Genomic DNA, 26,920 nt, shown 5'->3' with positions numbered 1-26,920 from the left:
TTGTTTTGTAACGAATTTTTTTTAAACAATGAAAGAAACAAAAAGACAACCGAAGAGCCTAACCTTGCGGGCGTGTTTGTTTGGGGGAGTCGCTGCCCACAGCACACCCCCGACCCCCACCGCCCAGGCGGCAGGATCCTACAGGGCAGCCCCTGGACGCACAGGTCCTGTTCAGGCCCTCACCCTGCCTCGTGGCCCTTTCCAGACCCTTCTTCCAGCCATGCACGCAGCAAGCACGGGTCAGGACTACGACACAGGGGTCCCAGCAGACTGGGGACATTCACACGCTGAGCCGCTCCGAGTGCCGCACACCCCGCGCCGTCATGCCCCGTCTCCCCAGAAACGTCACCCCAGAGAGACACTTGTCAGCCAGGGAACATTTTTCTTTAAAAGTCTGCGTCCTATCTGTTCTCAGAGGCCCCCCAGGCACATGCAAAGAGGCAGATTTGAGATGAAAACCCCCTCAGGCCCAGCCGGAACTGCCAATGGCCCCCCGGGGCCGGCATCCCAACCCAGCACAGGCATGCGGCCCGCGCTGCTCCCTGCCTCCGTGGTGCTCCTCGTGCTCCCCACCAGTGCTGGGCTCACCATGTCGGCCTGCAGGACAAAGTCCCGGAGGTGGGGCTGCTCCCTGGGGGGGCTTCCTGAGCCCTCCCGCCTCGGGCACCCCAGTACATGGTCCCGAGCGGCGCTCAAGCAGGTTTTCTTAGAGCCCCAGATGGACGGATAAAGGAGCTGAGGCCTGGAGAGGCCACGGGGCAGAGGGAGGACCCTTGCCAGGCTCAGCCTGGGCTCTGCACCCGGCCTCCCATCACAGACAGGAGCTGGCAGACCCGTCCACAGAATGGGGGAGAAATCTCAGAGACCCCACACCCTCACTCCCAGCACGGCCCCCTGACCTTGCTGCGGGGTGTCCCCCCGTGCGGCGGAGTCTGACCAGCTCTGCCCACACATCAGGGCCACAGTGGGCCCGAGAGGGACCCGACCAGAGCCCAAGGGTTTCTGGGGCCTCCTCCCGCCCCGCCTTCAGCCCACTTGTCACCCATGTTGGCTTCCCCAGGTGGCCCTTGGTGGCCCACTTGTAGTCTCCTCCATGGGCCACTGCCCCATGGTCCCCTGTGGAAACCCATGCGGTCCCGACGGTCAAGGCAATAGCGAGGTCAGGGATGGGGAGGCCAAATGCTGGGGACGAAAGAAGGTATATCCAGGAGTGACTGACCCCCCTCTCTGGGGGGCCCCAGAGAGCCACGGATAGTACGTTCCCCGGGGGAAAGGGGGTGGGGAGGGCCCCAAAGGGGAGAGTCACAGAAAGGGGCCTGCCACAGTTGAGCTGGGTGGGGGACTTGGGTGGCACGGCCCAAGACGGGCTCTGTGCAGAGAAGGGTGGCGGCAGCGACCCTTGTCAGGTCAGGCAGATGTCTTGCTCCGTCTGGGGCCAGCCCAGAGGTTAGCAGGCAGCCTCGTGCTCCCCGGGGCCCCAGAGCACCGAGCTTCATACCCTCGGCGGAGGCCTGATGGGACCCCTCCCCCCAAAGGAATACAGCCTTTCTGCACATCTTCCCGACCGAGAAAGAAAGGCGAGTGGTCAGTCCTGGCTGCCCTTCCCTGCAAAGCGCAGGACGCTGACGTTTGTCGTCACGCGCCGCCCCTCCCCAGCACTCCCTGTTGACCTGACTTCCAAGCATCTCCGTGCAGGCCGTCAGAGACCCCAGCCCTGTCTGGGCAGTGTCTGCTCCTCAGGAAGCGAGGCGCCCCCTCCCTCGCCACACCTGCTGCGGGTGCCTGGGAGGCTGTCTTCCACCTGCATATCTGGGCTGGCTGTCCCCAGGCACGCAGGACACTCCCCACCGCTGGCAGCGCTGAGCCCAGTCTTCCCGGGATGCCCGAGGTTTCGGGCGCTACAAGCTGGATCTCTTGGGTGAGGGCGTGGCGGGGGGGACCCCAGCAACCGTTTGTGTGGTGCAGAAACGTGGCTCGGCTCACTGTTAGGATTCGCTGAGTTGTGAACTTTGTCTAAAGCGCATGGCACTCGTCTGCTGAGACCACTGTCTGCTCTGACGGAGAGGGCTCCCCCGAGGCCGAAGGCCCACGTCCCCTCCCCTCGCTCCCTTGGCCAGGGTCAGGAGCACGCGCAGCAGGTGCGGGAAGGGATGAAGCAGAGAATCCTGCCCGAGGGCGCACGGAGCCCTGCCCAAGGACAGAGCCTTCCTCCTGAATGAGCGAGCCGGCCAGGCTCCCCAACGAGCGGGAGGAAGACCCTCCATCCATCCTGCCCCCTCCTCAGCGTCCAGACATGATCTCGGAGCATTAAAGACACGAGAACAAACAAGAATCCCTTATTTTACGGTTAGATTCGCTGTTCTGGAAAAATCACAAGCAGGCGCATCAGGTCAGACAACCCCTACCATTCCACAGCTAGAGGGGCTGTGTGTGCTCGCTGAGAACACTGTCCACGAGAGGCCCGTGGCTGCTGAGACCCTGGGAAGACAGCAGGAAGTGGAGACGAGAAATCGTGAACTGGGGACGATTCCAGTTCACTCCACGCCGACGGCTGCCTCCCGTGCTCTGGACACTCCGTCACGGTTCTCCCGACAGACTCCCTGGTTTTCCTGCCAAGAGCATCTCACAGAGTCTAACCAGAGGGAAACAGACAGACAGACAGTACAGGGGAGCAGGGGGAGGGGAGTAGAGACTATTCTGGAATGAAGGAGACTGAGAGACATGACAGACCGCGTCAAGATACGACCCCAATCAGAGTCTGCGACAAATGCTTTACAAGGTGCAACGTGCCGGGCGGGGCCGGGACTCGGAGTGTTGAGTGCCCGGTGCCGGATCTCAGCTCAGGTCTTGATCTCATGGTCCTGAGTTCAGGGCCTACAAGTCATAATAAAATTAATTAATTAATTAATTAATTAAGAGGTATAAAATGTTTTCAGGAATAGATGGAGAAAATTGAGTAAGAACCATGTATCAGGTGATCATTCTTTTTATTTATTTATTTATGTATTGGACAGACAGAGATCACAAGCAGGCAGAGAGAGAGAGGAGGAAGTAGGCTCCCCGTGGAGCAGAGAGCCCGATGTGGGGCTCGATCCCAGGACCCTGAGACCATGACCTGAGCCAAAGGCAGAGGCTTTAACCCACTGAGCCACCCATGCATCCTCATTCTTTTTTTTTTTTAAGATTTTATTTATTTATTATTCGAGAGTGCCTGTGTGCACATGCATGTGTGAGAGAGAGAGAAAAGTGAGCACAAGCAGGGGAAGTGGGAGAGGGAGAAGCAGGCTCTCCGCTGAGCAGGGAGCCTGATGTAGGACTCAATTCCTGGACCCCAGGCAGGAAGGCAGATTTTACCAAGTGAGCCACCCAGGTGCCCCATCAGATGATCATTCTTAGATTTCCCAAGTGTGGGGGTGCCTAGTGGCTCAGTCAGCTGGCCTTCAGCTGAGGTCATGATCCCGGGGTCCTGGGATAGAGCCCCCACTTTGGATCTCTGCTCATCAGGGAGCCTGCTTCTCCCTCTCCCTCTGCTGCTCCCCCTGCTAGTGCCTGCACTCTTGCTCTCTCTGTCAAATAGATAAATAAATAAATAAATAAATAAAATCTTTTTTAAAAAAATGTCACAACTGTGGGAGAATGGCTTTATTCTTAGGAGGTGTCCATAGAAGTATCTTGTGGCAAATCATCATATCTGCAGAATTAACTCATATATTATTTAAAGATTTTATAATTTATTCGTCAGAGCCCACAAGCAGGGGGAGCAGCAGGCAGAGGGAGAAGCAGCTCCCCCACTGAGCAGGGAGCCCAATGTGGGACTCGATCCCAAGACCCCGGAATCATGACCTGAGCTGAAGGCAGACGCTTAACCACTGAGCCTCCCAGGCATCCCCAGAATTAATTAGTATTATTAATAATTAATGGTGTGGGGGAGAGAGAACACAAATAGGGCAAAATATTAATTATTCTTGAATCCAGGGGCGCAGGGGTGGCTCAGTCGGTGAAGCATCTGCCTTTGGCTCAGGTCGTGATCGTACACTGTTAATATTTCAGCCTGAAGAAGGGAGCCCTGGGGTTTTTTCTAGGAGTTATTTAAACTCGAGGAAAGACAAGTGACCCCTAAATGACAACTAAAACTCTGTGTCCTGGGGTCAGTCCAAACACCTCCAGGAGATCAGGCTGAGCGAGAGCCCAGGGGACTCGGACGGCAGGGTACTCGGACGGCAGGGTACTAAAACTGTCCTAGTCCCCACTGCTCCCCTGGCCTCCCTGAGAGCCTCCTCCCTCCTCACCAGTGCTGGTCCTGGAGGCCTCGGAGCTCCCCCCGCCCTTCTCTCTTCTCCCTCCTCCTCCCCCGCAGGCCCTGCCTCCAACTGACCAACAGAGGCAGGTGCATCCGAGGCGAGGCGGGGCAGTGCCAGCAGCCAAGGGGTTAATGGTCCTGGCAGGGGCTTGGCAGCGGGATGCAGGGGTCAGATGACCCTCCGGGATGGGGACAGACACACCAGGCTGCTATTCCAGGGCTCCAATCATGACCACCTATTTATAGAGCCGGGGTGCTTGGCCCGCCCCGCGCAGGCAGCGGAGAGGCAGCCCTGCTGCAAAGTCAGGCGGAGTCGGCGTCATCGTCCCTGCTGTCCCAGCCGCCACCGCAGAGAGAGGGGCCTCGGCCCCACAGAGACACCGGGGCCCCGGGGGAACCGCACCAGGCAAGGACGAGGCCGGCCAGATGGGCAGCGCCATGGAGCCCCCCGGGGGGGGGTATCTGCACCTAGGTGCGGTGACATCCCCTGTGGGCACGGCCCGAGTCCTGCAGCTGGCCTTTGGCTGCACAACCTTCAGCCTCGTGGCCCACCGGGGAGGCTTCGCGGGCGTCCAGGGCACCTTCTGCATGGCTGCCTGGGGCTTCTGCTTCGCCCTCTCCGGCCTTGTGGTGGCCTGCGAGTTCACCCGGCTGCACAGCTGCCTGCACCTGTCCTGGGGCAACTTTACGGCGGCCTTCGCCATGCTAGCCACGCTGCTGTCCGCCACGGCCGCCGTCCTCTACCCCCTGTACTTCGCCCGGCTGCAGTGCCCCCCCGAGCCCGCGGGCTGCACCACCAGGGACTTCCGCCTGGCAGCCAGCGTCTTTGCGGGGCTCCTCTTCCTGGCCTATGCCGTGGAGGTAGCTCTGACCCGGGCCCGGCCAGGCCAGGTGGCCAGCTACATGGCCACGGTCTCGGGGCTCCTCAAGATCGTCCAGGCCTTCGTGGCCTGCATCATCTTTGGGGCCCTGATCTACGACAGCCGCTATGGGCGCTACGTGGCCACCCAGTGGTGTGTGGCCGTCTACAGCCTGTGCTTCCTGGCCACGGTGGCTGTGGTGGCCCTGAGCGTGACGGGCCACACAGGGGGTCTGGGATGCCCCTTTGACCGTCTGGTGGTGGTGTACACCTTTCTAGCCGTGCTCCTTTACCTCAGCGCGGCTGTGATCTGGCCTGTCTTCTGTTTCGACCCCAAGTACGGGGAGCCCGGGCGGCCCCCCGACTGCCCCCGAGGAAGCTGCTTCTGGGACAGCCAGCTGGTGGTGGCCACCTTCACCTACGTCAACCTGCTCCTGTATATCGCCGACCTCGCCTACTCCCAGAGGATCCGCTTCGTGCCCAGCCTGTAGCTGCCTGCCCACCCGTGCTCTCCAGGGGCTCCAGGCACCATGAGGGGGACCCAGGTGAACCAAGACCCCCAGGAAGCAAGCCAGAGGGAGGCAACCGGCAGAACCGCTCCCGGATTTCTGGCCAGGCTTGGGGAGGGGGGAGGGGAGGCAGAGGGACAGAAGGCCCTGAGCAGGCCACAGGAAAGTGTCCTCCCCCCGGCAGCTCCTAGCGCTTGTCCCTGTCTGTCTCTCTCTCTCTGTGTATCTCTCTTATCTCTGTCTGTATCTCTCTCTCTCTGTCTCCCACCATTTGCTGGCCCTCCCTGGTCCAGTGCCACCCACCGTTAACAAGAGAAGCCTTTGAACTGGGTGCTGTTGTGACCCACTTTATAGATGGGGACACGAAGGCTAGGGTTTTGGAGGCAGTCCCATGTGCCCATCAGCGTCTGGAGACCCCGTCCAGGCCATGACCTAAGTAGAGTTGAAAAGGGTACAGTTCCCAGGGGTGTGGGACGGACAGCTGTCTCAGCAGGGTGCTGCTGGGACGCTCTGCGCCACCTCAAAGAGAAGGAACCAAGCATGGGGATCCCACCACGCCCATCTCTGAGTGGCCATAAGAAGGAATCATGGCGTGGTCATACGGGACAGCCTCATCAGGCTAGAGACAGTGCCAGGGACCTGCAGGGGCCCACAGAGGGCTGGCAGCACCCTTGTACGCAGAATGTGGGGAAGAAGCTGAGTTTGCACCCCGGGAGGGAGTGCCCACCAGGCCCCTACCATCAGCCCCAGGGCAGCAGCTTCTGCAGTGCCCACTGTGGGCTCCCAGCAGGCACGTCTGGGGTAGCCCTGATCCAGGGGGAGGGCCCAGCCTAGGGCGGCCACTGGGTCATGGAGCCCGGGCACTGGACACCTCCGTAGTACTCACAGGCCCGTGACCTCCGCTCGAGCATCCATTCACCCGGCCGCTGATCACCAGAGCCTACAGGGGCTGTCACCCTCCTCACTCCCGCCAGCTTCTCCTGCTCGAGAGCCCAGCTGGGGCCACCCCAGACCAAGCCGCTGGCTGCCCCTGAGTACAGCAGCCCCGTGGCCCATCCCCGGGAGCAGGAAATAAACGCTAATGTTTGCATCCTGTCTCTGGTGAGCATCTCTCCGCCCAGGGGGCAATGGCCAACTGCCCCTCCTGGGCCATTCCCCGCAGTGTGAGTAGGGGAGAAGGGACAAGACGGGACGTGACTGAGGGAGGAGGGGCTCTTGGGCTGAGGGTTGGCCTCCCGAGGGAGTAACAGGCATTGTCCTCTCCCTTGGTGGGCAATGCGGCTGGGGGAGAGGAGGCTGATGCCGAGCTGGTCTCCCTCCCTTGCCGTGGTGTTCAGTATCACCAACACCCCACACTCCCACAGGGGGTTGTGGGGGGGGGCGTGGGCCCAAGCAGCTCTTAGGCTTGGGTTCCAGGGGCTCCCTTGTGTGAGAGGGATGGCTCGCTTGCCTGATAGGGACCACGCACTCACAAGGGTTCTTATCTGGAGGACACAGGCATCATCGGCTCAACAGCCAATCCCCAACAGGACCAGTGTGTCCTGAGGTGTCCTGACAGCCCTCACTGACTGAGGGAGAGCGGGGGCCAGGGGGCACATCTCCAGGCGACAAAGGAGCATATGGGTCACATCCTTCCTAGCTCACAGGGAGGCCTGCACCTCGACCAGTCCTCCTCCTTTTCTAGCCAAACTTCTGAAATGGTTATCTGTCACCGGCTCCCCAGTCTCCTCATTGTCCAGTGGCCTTGTGCTCCCAGTGCTCCACCTACCCTAAATTTCAGAGGTCTGTGGGGGAGACAAAGTGGGAGGCATCCCGCTTTGGTCAACATGGCAGAAGCCCTCCTGGAGGCTTGCCTTGGGATGTTCCTGCAGACAGCCACTCCCCGGGTCAGAGGACTTCTTCTTTTTGGAGGAGGGAGTTATTTGTTCTTATCAGTGAAAAACAGTACTTTTTGAAGGCAGGGGTTCTGTCCTTTGATTATGTCCAGGCAGGGAATACTCAGAGGGTCTGCTGGGCTTTATCACTATGGCTTGGAGTCTGGGCCAGTCCCAAGACAGTCCACTTTGGACAAGTGGCGTGGGGTCAGGGGCAGATGCTGGTGGGCAAGAGTCGGGGGGGGGGGCACTTGGGTCATGAGGTTTGGTGGGCATGGATCCTGGGAGTGACAACTGGAGAAGCACCTCCCTCAGAGGGAGAGCACTAAACGTTCTGTTGCCCTTATATGGGGAATGCCAGCAAATCTACCTTCCGTTCATGGTCACTACCCATGGGTCTGATGGTGCTGGTGGCCACCACTGTGTCCACAAGAACTCATAGCCCTGCTTCTGGAGCACAGACGTCAGGGTAATGCCAGATCAGGTCCGAGAACAGCTTGTCACCGTTGAGGATACAGAACTGAAAAAATAGAGCAGGTCACCTGTTCCCCTGAGGTAGGGTGGGGGTTGCCAATGACTATTATTTTTGCCCTTAACCCTTCTGCTGACTGGGACCCTGGACTATGCCAAAACCCGAAGGCAGACTCAACTTGTTCTCCAAATGCAAACCCCCGGATTCCCGTGGACACTGCTGACAAGATGTCGGGAGACGTGGGCGTGCTCCACGGGAGCTGAGGGACACTATAGGATCTCATCTTCTCCTTACTCATTGGTCACTACTGGCCCCAAGCCCCTGTTTGCGGAGGTTTAGGCCATACAGGACTATGGCCTCCGTCATGCCGCAGCCTGGAGAAAAGACCCGCAGAGAAAACCCCAGTTGGGAAAAAGGCGGTCTGGATCTCACGCGGGATCGACCTAGACCTCCCAGGTGCACCCCCTACCCCACCCCCGCCCATCGATTTTGAGATTCTGAAAAGGCTTAGGCTATCCTCTCCAGTTTTCAAGCTTCGTGGTACAATAAATAAATTTTAAAGCTACAAAACACAGTATCAAGATAGTGCTACATTTTAAATGTTTCCATTTCGCAAATTGCTTCCAAGCCTCCCGCACGCTCGCACGCACGCGCACAAAGGAGCGGAGAAGCGAGGACACAGTGTGCGCGCTTCTCCAGTTCGCTCGAGGAACAGCGCACCCGGGCCCCTCGGCTGAGGACCCCAGCCCGGCGTGTGCGGGTCCGCCCGGCCCACCCCGGCGCGCTCAGGGCCCACGCAACGTCGCGGGGAGCGTACCCGGGGCGGGAGCCGGGGGCGCAGGGAGGCCGGGAGGCGGCGGGGCGGGAGGCGCGGGGCGAGCGGATGATGCAACCGCCCCCTGGCTCCTCCCGCGCCCCTCGATTGGCCAGCGCCTGGCGGCCGCGCCTCCGATTCGCTGGAGCGGCGGGGGCGGGGCCGACGGGCTCGGGTGCCGCGTGGCGGGCGCGGCTCCGCGCATCCCGGGCGACCCGCGCGGTCGGTGGGTGAGTGGGCGCCCAGCTGGGGTCGGGCGCGGGCGCGCGCGGGGCAGGAGGAGGCGCGCCTGCGTGCCCCAGCTAGGGCCTGGGGTGGGGGTGGGGCCCGGACGTGGGGGGCGTCCGGGCTCCGAGCCGTCGCCCCCCGCGGCTCTCCGGCTCCGGAGGCCGGCCCGCCGCTCGCCGTGTCCTCTGTTCGGGGCCGTCGGGACTGTCCGGGCGCGGGGACTGGAGCCGCCGCGGTCGCAGCTGGCGCGCGGCCTCGGGCAGACTTGGGCCGGCTGCGCTGGCGGTGGGAGCGGGGGGGGGGGGGGGGGGATGGGCGCGGGCCAGCGGCCGAGGGGCCGGGCCTGGCACCGCCCGCCCGACTTCTTGCTCTGGGTCCTGCCCCGTCTCGTCCCGTAGTTGCCCCTGCAGGGCCGGTGGCCGCCGGGAGGGCTGTGGGCGGCGCCTCCGACAACATGAGCGTGGGCTTCATCGGAGCTGGCCAGCTGGCCTTTGCCTTGGCCAGGGGCTTCACAGCAGCAGGTAAGCCCTGCAGCCGGGAGGCCGCGGGCTGGGCAGGGGTGGGCCATGACCCTTCCACCGGCTGGGGGGTGAAAGGACGGGTCTGGAAAACTTGCCCTGTTTGAGTCCTGGGGGAGATGGCAGCCTTGGGGTGGTTGGGGGTGGGGCAGGAGTTGCTGTCTTACTGGAGGTGGGATTTCCACTTTCCTTCCCGTGAACGTGAATGGGGGAGGACAGGACAGACCTTGAGGAAGGATCTCTGTTACCCGCAGGCATCCTGGCTGCCCACAAGATCATGGCCAGCTCCCCAGACATGGACCTGGCCACGGTTTCTGCCCTCAGGGTAGGTGCAGGGTGGACAGGGATGGGGAGGTGGTCCCTGAAGGGGCTAAGTCACTGTGTCTGGGGTGAGTGTGTGATAGCCTTGACCCTGAGGGCCCCAGGTGTAAAGGTCCTAGTGAGAGACACTGTGGGACCACCACCCTTCCCAGGAGAGGAGAGCCCTGGGCCGTAGCACCCCACAGACCTGCCTGCTGGCCTGCTGGTAACAGCCCTTGCTCAGCTCCTGGGACCTGGGGACAGGCACACGTGCAGCTTGTGGGAAGGGTGTGCTGGACTGGAATGGGGTTCCCCAAACGGAGCCTCCACAGAGACTGTGGGAGCCCAGCAGATGGGACCACAGAGTTGGGGCCAGGTCAGACCCATCTGGGAACTGAATACAGGTTTGGTTTGCCACAGCTGAGTTAGGGCTCCAGACCTCAAGCTGGGAGAGCCTGCGCACCCATAATGCCGCTCACCCCTGGAGGCTTGCCGCCCACGATGGGGTGCATCAGGGCTGTGGCGTGGGTACTCATCCGTTTTCTGTTTCCAAAAGGGTCGTATATCAGTGCAGAGAGCTTGGGCTTCAGGGTGGGAAGGGTGACTGGGGGCTGTCAGAGCTCCATGCCCTGAACCCCTCCCCAGCCTGTCCCCGTTCTCAGCAGCCTCAGTCCTCTTCTATGCCCGGGGCTCTCAGCTTGGGGAGGGTATGAGGGGGCGCGGCCAGCCATGTTGGCAGGCTGAGCCCCTACTGGCGCTCCCTGCAGAAGATGGGAGTGAACCTGACTCCCCACAACAAGGAGACTGTGCGGCACAGTGACGTGCTCTTCTTGGCCGTGAAGCCACATATCATCCCGTTTATCCTGGACGAGATCGGTGCTGACATGGAGGGTCGGCACATCGTGGTGTCCTGCGCTGCTGGGGTCACCATCAGCTCCATCGAGAAGGTGAGCATTGTGGGTGCAGGCCGGTGGGGTCTGAGAAGGGGGTAGAAGCATGCTCTGCGCTGTGTTTGGGAGCTCTGGCTGAGAAATGGCCAATTGGCCTTGTCCGCAGTGAGAAGCCAGGAAGTGCTTGGTTGGGTGAGTGTGTTCCCTGAGGCCAAGCACACCCTGCTGGGCAAGGGGCCACACAGACACACAGCCACTCTCCCCTCCAGAAGCTGATGGCATTCCAGCCGGCCCCCAAAGTTATCCGCTGCATGACCAATACCCCGGTTGTGGTGCGGGAGGGGGCCACTGTGTACGCCACGGGCACCCACGCCCAGGTGGAGGATGGCCGGCTCCTGGAGAAGCTGATGGGTAGCGTGGGCTTCTGCACGGAGGTGGAGGAGGACCTGATCGATGCTGTCACCGGGCTCAGCGGCAGCGGCCCAGCCTACGTGAGGACTGGGGCTGGGCGGCCACGGGTGGTGGCGTGGCGGACCGTTCCCAGGACGGGGCACATCCTCCTTCCTCCTCCCTGCCCTGGCTGCTGTGGGCGGAGCTGCCAGGCAGCACCAACACCTGGAGGAGGAGGAGGAGGAGGAGGAGGAAGGGCCTGGGGTAGTGGCTTAGGTGCCTTTTCCCTGCAGGCATTCACAGCCCTGGAGGCCCTGGCAGATGGGGGTGTGAAGATGGGGCTGCCCAGGCGCCTGGCAGTCCGCCTCGGAGCCCAGGCTCTGCTGGTCAGTGCTTTTCCTGATGCTTTGCTGAGGGCTGCTCCTTGCCCGGCCTGACGCTGTTGCGGTGGGCGGATGGGGGAGAATCAGCGGGTGCATGGTGGCTGGGGCTGGGGACAGTGGCCTGCAGGCAGGAGAGGTGCCCTGCAGCGGTCAGCGGCTCTCTCTGGTGCAGGGAGCCTCCAAGATGCTGCTGGACTCAGAACAGCACCCAGGCCAGCTGAGGGACCACGTCTGCTCTCCCGGCGGGGCCACCATCCACGCCTTGCACGTCCTGGAGAGCGGGGGCTTCCGCTCCCTCCTCATCAATGCTGTGGAGGCCTCCTGCGTCCGCACACGGTGGGCCCCCCAAGGCTGCCTGCTCCTGGCTGCACGACTCGGCCCGCCAGAGCCCTCACGTGTTCTGCTCAGCCTTTCCCCGAGCACACATTTCCTGAGGCCTGGCAGCAGTGCCCGAGGGTCATGGCTGGGAGTACCCAGGCACCCGTTGTCCTGTGGAGACGGGCTGCCCTCCGGGCCCGTGTGGCGCTCCCCACGGGGGGTCACCACTTGAGCCTGCAGACCAGGGTGACCATCCAGGCTGGGGAGGCAGGCCAGTGGGAACCAGAGGGATCTCCTGGGGCCCGGGTCACACCCTCCTCCCGCCCGCCCCCTCCTGGGGAGACTTGGCAGGTCAGCCGTAAGGGCACTCCGCTGTGCATTTGCACCAGCAGGGTGACACCAGCGGGGTGACACCAGCAGGGTGACGGCAGAAAGGAAATTAAAGAGGAGGGACAGCAGGATGTGCGGACTCGGCTTGGAGCTCAGGTCTGCAGGATAGACAGGCATGTCTCTCACATCCCTGCCTGCCCCAGTGGAGCCCAGAATGTCTCTGAGTGCACGACCTGACGGCGAGGGACGACCTGGGAGGCAGTGCTACCCTCTGGCCCCCAACCTTCAGGGGATACGGACAAGGCACATGGCCCCTGCTTGGGGCAGGGATGGGTTCAGGGGCTGAGGGGCTGCTAGTAGGTTTGGTGACCCTGAGCTGATCTGAGTCAGTAGGAGGCAGCGGGCAGGGGCCTGGCCTAGGGAGCTGAGGTGGGAGACAGCACAGAGCGCCCAGGCCGTCGGGGGCTTCCTCCTCCCTGGTGAACAGTTGGGCGCAGGACGGAGGCACGGCCTGGAGCTAACCCCCCTCGCTGCCTCCCCAGGGAGCTGCAGTCCGTGGCCGACCAGGAGAAGGTCTCGCCAGCCTCCATCAAAAAGACCGTCCTGGACAAGGTGAAGCTGGAGTCCTGTGTGGGGTGCTCCCAGAGCCCTTCTGGCCACTCCACGCCGTTCCCCCAAAGCCTGGCCCCAGCGGGCAAGGAGAGCTGAGGTGGCCAGCACGCTCACCAGGCTGCTCTCCACTGCCTCCTCCCTGCTGGGCTTGGCACCCCTGCGCTGGCTGTCCTTAGCCCCAGGCCACACAGGGTGTCCCCACAGCAACCCACTGCCTGCCACTCGAGTCGGCTCATGTCAGCAGGGGTTGTAACCAGGGAGGGGCTGCGTCGCTTCCCAGCGGGAAGTTGTGTGGTCACTAAGTGCTTCCTGGCCCGGAACAGATGGATTCTCGGACCTCAATGTCCCCCTTCCTCCTCCCCCAGACCAGGTCAGGACCTCTTCTGGAGTTTAGGAGGGCTGGGGGCCTTAAATGGTCAGCCGACTTGGGGCTAGGCCCCTTCCTGAGTACAAAGGTCAAGGTTACCCCCTGCACCCCCACTCCCACAGAGGCCCAGCCGAGGAGGGAACCCCGTCCCACCCCTGCCCCTTCTCCAGTCTCTACTTGGGGTGATGCCTCCTCATTGCGAGAAGGACCAGAGGATCCCAAGTGTCCTGAGTCCAGCAGCCAGGACCACAGCTGCAAGTCCCCTGAATCGCCGTTCGGCGTTTGAGAAAAGGGCTCCTTGGTTAGTCCCGGATTCTGAGATCTGTGTGTCCCGTTCCCTGCCGAGCTACAGAGTCTGTCCCTTCTCCACCTTTTGGGTGAAATACATTGGTTTCCAACCTGGTGCCTTGTTTCTAACTTCATCCCGCGTGTGGCGGAAGGGCCCCCGCGGTCCTAGAGGGACCTTGTCGAGTGTCCTCTTAGTCACCACCTGCTGCTCGCATCGCACGGGTCCTGGAGCCCTGTTTGGCAAGGCATTCTGGTTGCGGGGGACTGAGTCCCAGCAAGGGAAAGTAGAGGGAACTCCTGGGGAAGAGTGCGGTGCTTTGTGCCTCAGCCCTAGAGGCGAGATTGGATGCTGGCCCCGGTGGCCTGGCTCGGCGTGCCCCACTGCGGGGGGTGGGGCGGCAGCCTCTGCACCCCCAGCACCTCCGAGCTTACCGGGGCACACATCTCTTCACACAGGCAGGGGCGGGTGAAGGAGGAGCCCCCAGGGAGGTATGTCAGGGCTCTCCAGAGACTTGGACCAGTAGATGTCACGTGTCTGGGCCTGGGGCGTCTGTGTCCCCCTCCTGTGTGGGGGCAGAGGTGGGCATGAGGGAGCCAGAATCACCTCTGACAGCACCTCGGCACCCTCTCCCTGGGGAAAAATGTTTCCAGAAGAGGACAGGCCACAGGCCTGGCCAGGACCCAAGCTGGCCCCTGGCCACTCCCTTCAACTCAAAGCTAGTCTCATCACTTGCCGGCCATGCGTGAGGTGGCACGCGGTTAGCACACATGCTCTGGCTCTAGGAGAGTAAGTGGGTCTGAAGTGTGGAAGTGGCATCGGAGGAAGCTCGGGTCCAGAAAAGCTGTGCGCGGAGGCTTTACTCTGGCCCACAAAGAATGTCCTGGGTCTCGGCAGAGGGGACGTGAGCTCTCAGGCTGTGGTTTTGGATCAAGCCAGAGTCCCGCTGGTGGGGAAACGGGGAAGCCCAATGAGCTGGCAGAAGGGGAGTGAGCCAGGCAAGAAGGCTGCAGAGGTGAACCAGGCCTGAGGGTCTCACGGGGACAGATACCCAGACACTGTAACCATGAGCACAGCCCCATGGGGAGCAGGGACCTGTTTCACACGGGTCCGGGGCAGGCCAAGGACAGAGATGGGCTTCAAGGGCCAGGGGCCCCCAGATGCCAGCCAGGAGGCATTGCAATGCTACCATCTAGAGAAGCCGTCACAGGGGTCCGCTGGCCAGGGTCAGTTAGGTATGCCTTCCTGGCTCCCGTCACCGCCAGCTCTGACCCCTGCCATGCCCTGGATGTCCCCAAATGGGGCAGGGGCTCGAATGAACTTACTGCCTATTGCCCAGTGGGCCGGGTGAATCCAGTGGGAAAACCAGCTCCGTCTGCTTGACCCGTCTGCTTCTGCCTTAGTTTCCTAATTGGAAATTAGTTAATAGCCTAACTTTGCCCTAGGCTCCTGCCTGCCTGGATGGGGTCTTTGCCCGACTTCTCCTTGCCAGTCCTTTCCTGTAGCAGGCTGACCCTGTCCTGTGGACCCCAAGTGAGCTGGACTCAGGCTCCAGAACAAACAAGTCGGCAGCCCCTGGCCAGACAGAGAAGGAAGAAGTACAACCTGGGAGGGCCCTGGCGTGGGCCCAGCTCCCTGCCTGGACCCCCCTTGGAAGAAGGGTTAGTCAGTCCTTGTGTCCTGAGCCTCCTTGTAATGTCAGGTTTGGGGCCTGCTGAACTCCAGGAGAACCCAGTGGGGTCCCCAGATCTGCCTGCGGAGGGTGCGAGCAGAAGGGGGAGATCTGGGAGGGGTCAGCAGGAGGGCATGGGCAGGCTGCAGCAGGAAGCCCGGGGAAGGCCAGGCTGGACCAGAGAGCTGGGTCTCTGCGTCTGCCCACCGAGGCAGCCCCAGACGCCAGTCATGGTGATGCTTGTGGACCGGCAGGGATGCTGGAGCCTGTGGACCTGTCACTTTCTGGTGTCACTCCACAGTGTGGCTGCAGTGTTATTCCCAGAGACGGATGTCCTGGGCCCTGGGTGGGGGCCAGCCAGACTTGGGGCAGATGAGACCAACCACGGACTCTCCGGGGCTCTCTAGCTGGACCCAGAGACAGATCCTGAAGGCTAGGCTCTCTGGGTGTTTGGACAGGGCACAACCCATCCCTGATGACCTCCCACAGATGTGCAAACAGACCCGCTGCCCGTTACTCTGCAGCAGATCGGAACCTTGTTTGCAAACTCTCCGCACCTCTGCAGAAGAGTGGGGTGAGAGGGCAGCGAAGGAGCCTGGGCGGTCTGGAACATTCCTCTCCCCACAGGTCCCAGAGAGTAGAAGGTGGGCAGTCTAGCCTCCCCATCGCATGTCCAGAGGGCTGACCTTAGGGCCCAGGGCCACCTGTAAGCGGGAAGCAGTCCTCACATCCGCACTCTCGCTGGCCTCCAGATGAGCTGGGCCCCAGTGCACTTCTCATTGACCTCTCTGGTGGCCCGGGATAGGCACAACCTCCCGCCTGCCTGTCCCCTCTTCCAAGTGGCCGGGTGTGTTCCCAGTGGGGAAGAAGAGACACCTTGCCAAGAGTAGAAGCCTCCTTGGGGAGAAGGAGCAGGCAGCAGCACAATGGGTAAGTCAGCCTCTCAGTCACCTACCATGTATAAACGCAGCCAGGCCCCATTGTGTGAGAACTGAGGAGTCGGGGGTATGGGGGCATGAGAAGACTAGCCAGCGAGCCTCCAACAAAGCGGTTGGTCCCCAGGCCCGGGTCAATCACCTGTGTTCCCTGATGGTGTCATGGTTCCAGCCTGAGCCGTGTGGCACCAAGCCAACCCCCATGACCTGCCTGGAGTGGCTCTCAAGGCCCAGCAGTAAGTCAGGCCCTACATCCCTACCAAGTGTGACCAGGAGAACGGAGCTGGTGGTGGCGGAGAGGAGGCTTGCGGAGGTGGAGCCCACAGGAGTGCACTTTCGTCCTCAGGGGCAAGCCTTGTTCTGTGTATTTAGTAGACTTTAAAAGTCATGCCCCTGGGGCACCTGGCTGGCTTAGTCGCTAGAGCAAGCAATCTTGGGGTTGTGAGTTCAAGCCCCACCTTGGGTGTTAAGATCAGTTACAAATAAAATCTTTAACTTTTTTAAAAGATTTTATTTGAGAGAGACAGAGTGAGCGAGCAAGAGAGAGGGAGCACAGGCAGAAAGGAGCGGCAGGCAGAGGGAGAAGCAGACCCCACACTGAGCAGGGAGCCTGATGTGGGGGTTGATCGAGGACCCCAGGATCGTGACATGAGCCGAAGGCAGATGCTTCACCGATGGAGCCACCCAGGCGTTCCTACAAATAAAATCTTAAAAAAAACCAAAAAAACAACCAACCAAGAGTCATGCCCCAGATATATTAAGGCCCTGGAGAACAGTGTGGTGCCTGCCCTTAAAGACCACCTCGAAATAGACCACCACGCACAACCCTACAAAGCAGGCGGGGTACAAGGCATGGTGGGATTCACAGAGGAGATCCTGAAGGCAGGCAGGGGGTCCCTCGGGGACCCTTATGTCCCTGGCTTCCGGGTCCTCTGCCGATGGCCTTCGTCAGTTGGTGGCACTGAATTCCCACAGAGACCCGGTGTGTGTGTGTGTGTGTGTGTGTGTGTATGTGTGTGCTGCCGCTGCCTGTCCCTCACCGCCCCTGGGCCAGCTCACCTGAGTCCCACCGACCTGCCTCGCAGGATGAGTCGCTTTTCCTGGCTCTATACCTGTTCGAGGACTTGGAAATGGGATCCCTCCGGTGTCCCTTCTTCCCCCGGGAATTTTGAGCAGCAGCGAGAGGTCCTCACAGCAGGGGCAGGAGCGGATTCGGCCCGAGGGGACGGGGTCCCAGACAGGTGCGGTGGGTGCACCCCTCTCACCGACGTTTTCCGGGCAGTCCCCGGAGCTGCGCCAGGGCTCGTCGCTAACGTGAGGTCTGGGGGCGGTGGGTGGGGACACCCCGCAGCCCTCGCAGGTGGCCGCGGCCAGACCTCACTGCGAACCCTGGACAAGGCTGTCGGGTCGTCTGTGAACCGGCCCCCGCTGCCCGGCAGGGCCGAGGCGGGTCCGGGAATGACGCGGCGGGGAACGCGCGCTGTGCCCGCCGTGCAGCCTCGGAAGCGCCTCGGGGACCGTGTCCGCGACGCACGGGGACCTCAGGGCCGCAGCGGTCCCGCGGGTCAGCAGAGCGGGACACGGGCCCCCCAGCCCTCCCCCCGGGCCCCCAGCCTCGCGGCCCGGGCGGGTCCTGCCGGGGCCGGGAGCCGCGCGCAAGGTCCGGAGCCGGCTCCGGGCGCGCAGGCGCAGTGAGGACGCGCCCCGCAGCCGCCGCGGCCGCCGCCGCTTCCCCTTTAAGCCCCGGCGGCCGCGTCGCCGCTTCATGAATGGAGCCCACGTGACCAAACATCATGTGACGTCTGTGGAGCGGCGGCGGCGGCGGCGGCGGCGGCGGCGGATCCCGAGCCTGGTCCGGCCCGGCCTTCCCAGCGCGCTCGGCCCGGCCCGCGCAGGCGAAGCGCCCCCACCCCGGGCCCGGAGCCCCCCGCGCGGCCTCGCAGCGCCCGCCCGCCCGCCCGCCCCGGCCTCGGCCCGCCCGGGCCCGCAGTGTGGTGGGTGAGTGCGGCGGCGGGCCGGCCGGGCGGGCGGCGGGCGGCGGGCGGGCGGCCGGGGGGCTCCGGGCTCCGGGCCGCGGGGTGGCGGCGGGGGGCGGGCGGGGCCGCGGCTCCCCCGGGCGGGCTGGGAGCGGGGCGGGCCGCGCGCTCCCGGCTGCGGGTCCGCCCCGCGCCCTCCGGGCGGCCCGTGCCTCGGTTTCCCCGCGAGTCAGCGGCAGCTCCTGGCCCTCGCGCCCGGGGTGCTGGGGTGGGTCGCGGGGGACGGAGGAGGGCGGGGCGGGGCGTCTGCGGGGCTCGCGCGGCGGAGCCCCGGGCGTCCTGGTGGGAGGGGCGGCCGCGGTGGCGGGAGGAAAGGGTGGGGTCGAGCGGGGCGCCTAGGGCTCGGCGGAAGAGCCTCGGGGGGCCCCCGGGTGTAGCTGCTGATTCATCAGGTGTCTGTGTCCGCCTCCCCGGGCGCAGGGGTCCTCGGCGGGCCTGGGGGGAGGGGGCGGCACGTGGCGGGGCCGGGAAGACCCTGCTCGCGCCGGCTTCGCTCCGCCGCACGCGTGCCAGAGCCCAGAGGGAGACTTGCTGAGTCATCAGCATGAGGTCACTCGATGCTCATTCTGATGTCTGGGGTGGGGGCGGGTTTGAGCTAGGGGCCTGGGGTCCGAAAGGCCCGACACATAGAGGAGGAGGGAAACTGGGGAAGGGCCAGGCCCCCGGGGCTGGGCCACCCGTTCAAGTTAGGGCTGGTGTGCGAGTTGAAGGCAGGGGCGTGAGAAGGGGGAGGCGCCCAGGTGCAGGTGTTCTTTCCTGGCAGAATGCGCAGCCGCCGGCCTGTCCATCTCCTCCCAGGCCGGCTCTTCTCAGGCAGCCGGTCCCTGACCAGCGTCTGGGACAGTTCCCCAAACTGGGAAATAGTTCTCCGAGTGAGAGGAGGGCAGGGGAGGAGCTTAGGGGGCCGTGCTTGCCAGGCTGGGGAGCAGGCTTTGCCTGTGGCTGGTCTGGTTGGCTAGGCTGGGCAGCCCCTGGGCGGGCAAGAGAGGCATAGCCCCTGGCCAGAGAGGGAGTCAGTGGGAGAAAGAAGGGTGCCTGTGCTCAAGGCCTGGAGGACAGTGGACAGGTCAGGGGAAGCAGGTGCCGCCCTACCAGGAAACTGCCAATGAGAGGAAGCAGCAGGACTTTGACATCTGGAAAGCGAGGTGTCTGGTGAGCAGGCCTTGCCCCTTTTGCTGCCTGGCCCTGGGGTGTGGGGCAGAGCTGCAGGTGGTGGTTGTGGCCTTTGGGGCACAGCCGGTGGGCTGGTGTGGAAGCCATGGAGCACCCTTAGAGTTGTCCTGCTTGAGGTTGGGGCTTGGTGCTGTGTGGGTGTCAGCAAAGATTGTGGCCCTCCCTGGTGGGTGTTGGGCCTCTTGGGGGGTGACAGCCTGAGGATGGTGCGGCCTGACCTTTCCTCAGTGTGTGGGTGGTTCCTGGCCTCCAGGGCTTGGGGCGTTTTGTCTCAACCAGAGCTGACCATTCTTGCCTAGGGGTTCGTGGCTGGGTCAGGCTGGCCTTGTGGTTGGTCTTCAGGGATGCCCCTTCGCCCCAGCACACACGCACTTAGCCTTGGGCTTATACGTGCTGGATGTTGAACTCAGCTGATCTCTGGGTCAAATTTTATACCCTAGGAAAGTGCGGATTCCCGAAGAGGGTACTTCTTTCCGTGTTCTCGTTTGTTCTTAGGTGCAGATTAAGTTTTCCACTCTTTCCAGAACGGCTTGCAGTGGCTCAGGGGTTTTGGAGGAGGTGGTTCTGTCAGGCAGGGTGGCAGGAAGGCCGGGGAAGGAGCGGGCTCTTGCCCTGCGTGTGCATCTAGAGCCCCCCCCCCCATTCAGGGCATGGAGCTGTCGAAACCAGTTTTCCCTTCCCAGCTGGCTGTCAGCCTGAGTGGGTCGCCCGGGGGGGGGATGGTCCGTGTCTTATCTACAAGTGTGGCTCACCCTCAGGGGAAGGTGACTGGGGAAGGATCCCTGGGGCCCAACCCTGGACCCTCTTTGGGGTGGAGAGTAGAGGGAGCCTGTTCTCAATCCAGCCTCCTGGACACCCTCCTTCTGGCTTCCCGAGGTGCCCTGAGCTGTGTCCCACAGCCCCTCCCCTAAGCCCGTCACCATCGCATCTGTGTGTGTTCCCTGGTGGGCAGAGGCCGCAGAAGCCCTGGCTTTGCTGAGCCCTGCCCCTCCCCCACGGCGGGCACGCGCCCCCTGCACCTTTGATTAGGAGGCGAGTGGCTGCACTTGTGCTGAGTTCAGGCCTTCTGCGGAGGGTGAGAACTGCCGAGGAGGCACTTTTCAGCTCCCAGCCGCCACGCTCCGCACTCTTCTGTGTGATCTCAGGAAGTCACCGTTGTGCTCAGCATTCGGGGGAGGATGGCTGGTGGGAAAAGCTGGTGCCAGGGCTTTTCCTTTGGGCTGACAGTGGAAGGACCCCGGGGAGTGTCCCTGCACCCCAACTCAGACTTAAGGCTGGGGGGCCCCGGCAGCTCAGCCATGAGATCCTGTCCCCCAGAATGGGTTTGGGGCCCTCAGGACCTTCTGACCTCTAGCTTCTGTCTGCTCCATCTGGTGCTCTGCGGCATGGCCTGAGAGCCCTGGGCTGAGGAGGGGTGAGTGGCATTCCTGCCCTGGAGCCACCTTGCGAGCCTCCACTTCCCTAAGCTGTGCTTTACCTCCCCAGCAAGGGTCACAAGCCCCACCCCCGCCGCTGCCCAGAATTGCTCACGGTGCTCACACCTCCTGCAGCAGGAGGCCGGGTCCGCTTTCCCTCCAGCCTGACCTGGAAAGCAGGGGGCTGGGAGGGAGTGTGCTTGCCTGAAGCTTTGGTGGGGGAAGGCTGAGCCGAATTTGCAGGATTAGGTGCACATAAATGTCCTTGGCAGGGCTCGAGGAAGCAGACAGTGAGGGCCGGGCGTGGGAAGGGCAACTGAATGGGTGCGAGGGGCCCTTTGGTCCACCCCTCCCCCAAGCCCTTATGTTGTTTTTCCCTATGCTGTGGGCAGTGACCCCTGGCAGGGGGCTGGGGCTGGAGGGGGCTGAGGAGAGCCCCTGGGTGGCCTGGCGGGCCCTCTTAGGAAACAGCGTGGCTGGGGTGGGGCAGGGGCACCAGATGCGGCAATCCAAAGCCACAGGAAGGTTGCTCCATCAGCAGCAGAGAGGGCTGAGCCCAGCCTCTCCTGGGGTGCCTGCCACCTGGGGGGGGGGGTGCTCCCACCAATGCCGGAAACAGTCGAGCTCTTCAAAGTGAAAAGTCTGTGGGAGAATCAGGACTGTCCTGCATCCTTCTCTTGGCCTGAGTCCCCACCGGCCCCTAAGCCTTTGTGGGGACAGGGCCAGCTAAGGGGAGGTGGCTGTAGGAGGTAGGGCCCTGAGTACACAGCTGCAGGGTCACTGGGCCCAGCCCTGCACCTGCTGTTGGCCAGGCTGGCCTTTCTGGCCCCAGCCGTGCTCTGCTTAGGCTGCGGGTCCCCTGGGGCTGTGTTGGCTGGCAGCCTTGGGGAGTGCCAGGCCGGGCTGGTGAGGGAGCGGGAGCGGGAGCGATGTGCTGAGTCAGCGTGACTCGCCAGGAGCAGCCATGCTCTGGGGCGCACACTGGGGTTATTTTTAAAGCTCCCGGCTTCCTTCTAGGCTGGCCCTTCCTGCATCCCTCTCAACTCTTCCCAAGGCCCCTTTCTGGTCGCTGCCTTTCTAACAGGCCTTCTGTCCCCCTTCCCCCATCAGACCCACTGGGTTTCCTAGGGACAAGGTGGCCAGGGACCAGCCTAGCCAGAGGCTGGCAGGTGGTCCTCCGGGCCAGGTACTGGGGATGGTGAGGTGAGGGCTGAGGCTGGGACTGGGCCCCTTCCCTCGGCTCTGTGCCCCGGGGAGGGAGAAAGGGGAGCGGTCCTCAGGGTCCTGACCTCCGCTCCCTGTCTCGCAGAGTGCCTGCTCGCCGTGCCCCCGGGTTATGACGACCCCCAATAAAGGAAACAAGGCCTTGAAGGTGAGCGGACCGTGGGCGGCGCCCGGAGCTGGGGCGGCGCTGGGGCGGGCGGTCCCCGCGGAGCCCGGGCCTCACGCGCAGTCCCGCCCGCAGGTGAAGCGGGAGCCGGGTGAGAATGGCACCAGCCTGACGGACGAGGAGCTGGTGACCATGTCGGTGCGGGAGCTGAACCAGCACCTGCGGGGCCTGTCCAAGGAGGAGATCATCCAGCTGAAGCAGCGGCGGCGCACGCTCAAGAACCGGGGCTACGCCGCCAGCTGCCGCGTCAAGCGCGTGACGCAGAAGGAGGAGCTGGAGAAGCAGAAGGCGGAGCTGCAGCAGGAGGTGGAGAAGCTGGCCTCGGAGAACGCCAGCATGAAGCTGGAGCTCGACGCGCTGCGCGCCAAGTACGAGGCCCTGCAGAACTTCGCCAGGACCGTGGCCCGCAGCCCCGTGGCGCCGGCCCGGGGCCCCCTCGCTGCCGGCTTGGGGCCCCTTGTCCCCGGCAAGGTGGCCGCCACTAGCGTCATTACGATAGTAAAGTCCAAGACGGACGCCCGGTCGTAGGGACTCGCGCTTGCCCGGGCGGGTCTGCGAGGGGCCATTCGGCGCATGGCGAGTTTGGCAGCCCTGTCCCCTTCTTTCTCCTCTCCTGCCTCCTCCCTTCCCTGCAAAGCACAACCCGCACCCCAGGGGCGCCGGGCTGAGCCCCTTTGATCTCGTCGTCGTCATCGTGTGTTTTGTGTGTTGGGATTGGTCAGTTCGGCGGTGACGTGGGGTTGCCCCCCAGTCCCCTTTGTACCAAGGCGGTGCAGGCTTGGCGTCCAGAGTTGGCCCTGTGGGAACAGAGAAAGATCGAATGAGCGTTCTGGAGCTCGGGTGTTAGAGCAGGGAGGGCCCCAGGGCAAGGGGAGGCTGCTGTCCACTCCCGGGTGGCCCGCGGGCTCCCACGGCTGCTGGCTGGCCGGGGGCTGTGATTCACTCTTAGTGCAGCCACAGGCACAGATGGACTCTGCTCCTGGGAGTAGGGTGTCCCCGAGGGCCCTGGGCGGGCAGGCCACTAGCCTGGGCTCTGTAGGCGCTGGGAGGGATGGGGCGTTCCGCGGCTTTGTGCCAGGGGCCAGGGCGCTCGAGCCTGATGCGTTGCACTGAACAAGACCAAATCACTGGTTGTGAACATACGTGAAGGGTGTGTCCAGTGTCCTGCGATGGGTCCCGTGCCACTGTTTACATGACCTGTTTGTGTGGTTACATAGCCCTTTATTTAAGAGAGGAGTTCCTTTTACGAAGTTATTAAATTATATGTTTAAAAGCTAAAGAAAAAAGAGCTGCAGAGTATTTATAAAACTGTCTTTTTAAAAAAAAAAACAAAAAACAAGCAAGAACATTTGACCGTATATATGGACAAGGAAGGAAAGTATAATAGAAACTTTGCTAGTTTAACAAAAGAAAAAAGCAAACAAAAAAAAAATCCCTTTCTTGTAAACTTATGGACAAGTCTTTGTGGCTGTTGGAGTTTAGTTTTTATATACACAGAGTTATCAGACGTTATTTATAAAACTTAGTTTTAAAAAAGATTAAAAAAAAAAAAAAAAAAGCCAAGCCGTGAGCAACCACAAGGCGCGTCCTGGCTCTTTGCTATCTCTTTTGCAATTGTACCGAAAGTGACTTACTCCTTTGCCCTTCCTGCTTCCGTCTCTTGCCGGTGCCGTGGTGTTGTCTGTGCCTGGTGAGGTCTTGTGCCGCGTCACGTGCTGGTGCTTCTGGTGACCTTTGACCTGTGGGTGTCATTTCTTGTGTCTGTTAATCCTGTGTTTGTTTTTTGGATTTGGTTGTGTTCTTGCTTCTGCTGGCTTGCTGGGCCTGGACCTGGACAGGGGTGCTGGGCAGCTCGGGCTCCAGCAGGCGTTGGGGGGCCGCCCATCAGTCCAGCCCCCTCTGCCTCAGTGCCTGACCCGGGACCCCGGGGACCAGACACAGGGCTCTGCTGCTCTCACCCCGCACAGCATGTCTGTGTAAGGCTTGGGCTGACCCAGTGGCAGGGTAGCCACGAGGGGCAGTCCTAGAGTGCCCGCCCCCCCCCACTGCTTCCACGCCTACCGCCGCTGACCATGGCTGGCGGGTTTGCCGGGGACCACAGAGGCACGAGGTACCCCCATGTGTCTTCCTTTTGGCCTCCAGTCAGCATGCGTGGGCTCTGGCCGCTGATCCCAGCTTTGTCCCTGTAGGCTTCCCTTGGGCCTCGTCGGGAACCCCTGGGCCCACATGGGAGTTTCCAGTCCTGCTGCCCACCTAGCCCAGCAGTGCTTCCCCGCCGTGAAGGAATGCTTCCCAGGCTAAGCCAGGTGGTCTTGGGGCTCATCCGGGGTGGCCTTTCTCCCTGCCCGCGGGCTGGGGTGGGGGTCTCCAGTGGCGCCAGACAAGGGCTGTGGTCTGCAGGCGCCACGCTCCTGCTCGTGGCCTTGGGCCTTTTTTTTGCCTCCTTTGGGATCTGTGTCTTCCTGTGACGTGCTGCGTAGCTCGTGGAGGTGCTGGTCTCCAGGGCTGGGCCCGGCCCACCTGCCCACCCCTGGGCTGAGCCCGGCTCCTCTGCAGAGGCAGCTAGTCTTCCAGACCGGGCTCCGGAAGCCCCTCCTCGCCATGGGATGCGAGCTGCCTGTGGTGCTGGCCCTGTCTCTGGCCACATGGGCCTCAGCTTCTCTGGGGGCTCTAGAGCCCTATAACGCACAGACGTGTGGGCTGGCGAAAAGAAACTCAGTGGGGGCTGGCGGGGTATTCATCCTCCAGTCTGACCCAGAGTGCCCATGGGGTGGTAGCGGGGATGTGCTGTCCGTTTCTGTCCTGTTGATGGGCTTCTCTTGGCCGTAGAGGCCCCATCCTTCCCGATTGTGCCCGGTCAGCCTGCAGTGGAGATTGTGACCATCGAAGCTCAATACTTAGTGGCTTCCTGCCCCTCCCTGACGCGCGGCTTTGTCTACCTAAGGTCTAGACGAAAGATGTTGATTGTAGCAGCGGTGAGTCAGAATCGCATCGTAAGAATCCCTGAAGAGGGGGAGAAGCCCACGCCCTCCGGGTCCATTTACGGTCCCCACTCTGGCACTGGCTGGGAGATAGCTGGCCATCTGCCAGGTTGGAGACCTGGAAAGCAGAGGGAGGAGGCAGGTTTGGAAGCTGAAAGGTGAGTTGGAGGGTGGGCACAGGTAGAAGAGAAAAGTGCAGGTCTGGTTTAGGTAATAGAAGAAGCTTCTGGAGTGAGTGAGGTCATGCTTCCTTTCACGGCTTTTGGATTTGGAGCACCTGTTCCTTGGGTCTAGGGGAATGTCCCGTTCCCATCACGCTGGCCCCGTGGGGCCACTCTGCACTCTTCCCCTTTTCCCCTTCACCTTGGTTTCTTGACAGTAGAGCCTGTGTCCACACGTGGCTGGTTTGGTGTCTTTCTGATTCTTGTTCATTCCGTTTTCCTGCTGTGAGAGTGTTGTGTTCTTTTCCTCCTCGACTTTTCTGACACAGCGAATCGAGGGCTTTGGCTGAAGCCAAGTCTCGCAGACCGGTCCGCTAAGTGAACCGTGATGTGCACCTTCCTTCCCACCCTTGCCTCACTCTTCCCTTCCCTCAGCACAGACACTCAGATTTCAGAGGACAACCCTGTTGGGAACAGGGCAGCTCCTGCCCTGAGTATGACCTGGGGGAGACCTCCCCTTGACGCTGGCTGCCACTCCGGGTGGCACTGCTGTCTGTCTGTACATGAGAAGACACAGCTGCTCAGCTGTGGTGTGTGCTCATTTCTGCCGGATGCCGGGTCTCCCCGGAGGCTCTTCTGCCCCTGGTCCAGGTCTGACCGTCAACAGCAGCCCCTGCGGTCCGTGCCTGAGCCCACGGCTCTGATCGGTTGCAGCCTGCTTTGGGACAGGTGGTCAGGCCCCTTCCTATCCCTGTTGCCTCCCTGTCTGAGGTGGCCGGCTGGCTAACGCTCCTGTCCACAGCTGGGAAGCCCAAGCCGCAGCCTGCAGCACGTTTCCGCTCGGGGATCTTGTAAGTTACTTTTTTAGGCTGTGGTTTGGTGAAAGGAACCAACACAGTAACGATTTTTTTTCCCCCAGAAGCCACTGAATAATTCTTTTTGGCGCGGTATTGCCTTCCTGTTGGCTGTCTAGTTTTGGAGCAGGTGGGGAGAAGTGGGGGACACACAAAGGTAGGGGAATGGCCTGTCCTGCTTCAGGCCTGTGTGTTTTGAGCGTGTGCGGCACCTTTGAGCCAGTCACGGGCATTTGCACCCCTCGCTGGAGCAGCAGCCTTGGTGCGTGGGTGTCTGGCAGCCCCAGCTGGAGTGTAGGAGAGAGTCCCCCCAGCCCTGGAACTGCGAGGGGCCAGCCCCTGCAGCAACCTTGTGTCCCAGCCCCTCCCTTCTCCCCATCCCCTCAATTTGCTACTCCCTGAAGCCTTTAACCAAACGGGAGTGGGTGCAGAAAGCCTTCTCCTGGCATCTTAGGGCAACAGGACAAGGGCTGCCCCGTGTGTCCCGCTCTGGTGCTCTCCTGGCGCTGAGAGGCTGGGTCCAAGCAGAGGTGATCAGACCCTGCCTGTCCTGCCTGGGGCTGAAACCAGGGGAAGGTGGGGGTTCCCTGGGACCTGCCAGGGTGTTGGAGATGCAGGTGAGGAGGGGCCTCCCTGGGGCGGGCCTTGGCCCCAGGGCCCACCCTGCCCTGTGCAGTATTTATTGCTAAATTATTGTCCAGGGGGGGCGGCACTGGGCCGGACCCCGGGTATTTATTGCTGTACATAGTGTATGTTTGTGATATATAAGGTTTTCTTTATTTTGTATATGATCAATAAACACCTTTTAAAGAGACTGTCAGGTGCTTCCTTTGCGCGCTGCGGGGGCGGGGCC

General features: G+C 62.2%; 3 protein-coding genes and 1 long non-coding RNA gene across 15 annotated transcripts; 3 read left to right on the top strand and 1 right to left on the bottom strand.

Moving 5' to 3' along the window:
- Nucleotides 1-4,637: 4,637 nt before the first annotated feature.
- On the top strand, nt 4,638-5,999 carry MYADML2 (myeloid associated differentiation marker like 2). Its single transcript, XM_082705618.1, has one exon. It carries the CDS (start codon nt 4,727-4,729, stop codon nt 5,648-5,650), a length of 924 nt encoding a protein of 307 aa, XP_082561744.1. The 5' UTR covers nt 4,638-4,726; the 3' UTR covers nt 5,651-5,999.
- A 2,937-nt stretch (nt 6,000-8,936) lies between these two features.
- PYCR1 (pyrroline-5-carboxylate reductase 1) lies at nt 8,937-13,566 on the top strand. 2 transcript variants are annotated; one of them, XM_082705604.1, is made up of 8 exons: nt 8,937-9,058; nt 9,455-9,577; nt 9,829-9,899; nt 10,642-10,821; nt 11,034-11,255; nt 11,448-11,540; nt 11,710-11,873; nt 12,728-13,566. In XM_082705604.1, exons 2-8 carry the CDS (start codon nt 9,511-9,513, stop codon nt 12,891-12,893), a joined length of 963 nt encoding a protein of 320 aa, XP_082561730.1. In that variant the 5' UTR covers nt 8,937-9,058; nt 9,455-9,510; the 3' UTR covers nt 12,894-13,566. The 2 variants fall into 2 exon arrangements, with proteins under 2 accessions (XP_082561730.1, XP_082561729.1); XM_082705603.1 differs by having other exon boundaries at nt 8,986-9,054.
- A 2,981-nt stretch (nt 13,567-16,547) lies between these two features.
- Nucleotides 16,548-17,759, bottom strand: LOC309850981. The gene is made up of 2 exons (XR_014304560.1): nt 17,170-17,759; nt 16,548-16,764 (listed from the first exon to the last, which is right to left on the bottom strand). It is a non-coding gene; the product is annotated as an uncharacterized lncRNA (long non-coding RNA).
- Nucleotides 17,760-17,896: 137 nt separating this feature from the next.
- On the top strand, nt 17,897-26,882 carry MAFG (MAF bZIP transcription factor G). 11 transcript variants are annotated; one of them, XM_082705639.1, is made up of 3 exons: nt 17,897-18,055; nt 21,991-22,053; nt 22,147-26,882. In XM_082705639.1, exons 2-3 carry the CDS (start codon nt 22,018-22,020, stop codon nt 22,597-22,599), a joined length of 489 nt encoding a protein of 162 aa, XP_082561765.1. In that variant the 5' UTR covers nt 17,897-18,055; nt 21,991-22,017; the 3' UTR covers nt 22,600-26,882. The 11 variants fall into 11 exon arrangements, with proteins under 11 accessions (XP_082561765.1, XP_082561761.1, XP_082561762.1 ...); XM_082705640.1 differs by lacking the exon at nt 17,897-18,055 and adding an exon at nt 18,180-18,301; XM_082705634.1 differs by lacking the exon at nt 17,897-18,055 and adding an exon at nt 18,458-18,642.
- Nucleotides 26,883-26,920: the final 38 nt, after the last annotated feature.

Source organism: Mustela nivalis, assembly GCF_964662115.1.
Source record: "Mustela nivalis genome assembly, chromosome: 17".
Taxonomy (NCBI): Eukaryota; Metazoa; Chordata; class Mammalia; order Carnivora; family Mustelidae; genus Mustela; species Mustela nivalis.
This window is presented reverse-complemented; position numbering and strand designations above follow the sequence as displayed.

What these genes read in the sequence shown, in the direction of transcription:
- MYADML2 (XM_082705618.1), top strand. Translation starts at nt 4,727, where the DNA reads ATGGGCAGCGCCATGGAGCCCCCCGGGGGGGGGTATCTGCACCTAGGT.
- PYCR1 (XM_082705604.1), top strand. Translation starts at nt 9,511, where the DNA reads ATGAGCGTGGGCTTCATCGGAGCTGGCCAGCTGGCCTTTGCCTTGGCC. An exon ending in CAGGGGCTTCACAGCAGCAG is followed by an intron (nt 9,578 to 9,828) that starts GTAAGCCCTGCA and finishes TGTTACCCGCAG; the next exon opens with GCATCCTGGCTGCCCACAAG. An exon ending in GCGGCAGCGGCCCAGCCTAC is followed by an intron (nt 11,256 to 11,447) that starts GTGAGGACTGGG and finishes TTTTCCCTGCAG; the next exon opens with GCATTCACAGCCCTGGAGGC.
- MAFG (XM_082705635.1), top strand. Translation starts at nt 22,018, where the DNA reads ATGACGACCCCCAATAAAGGAAACAAGGCCTTGAAGGTGAGCGGACCG.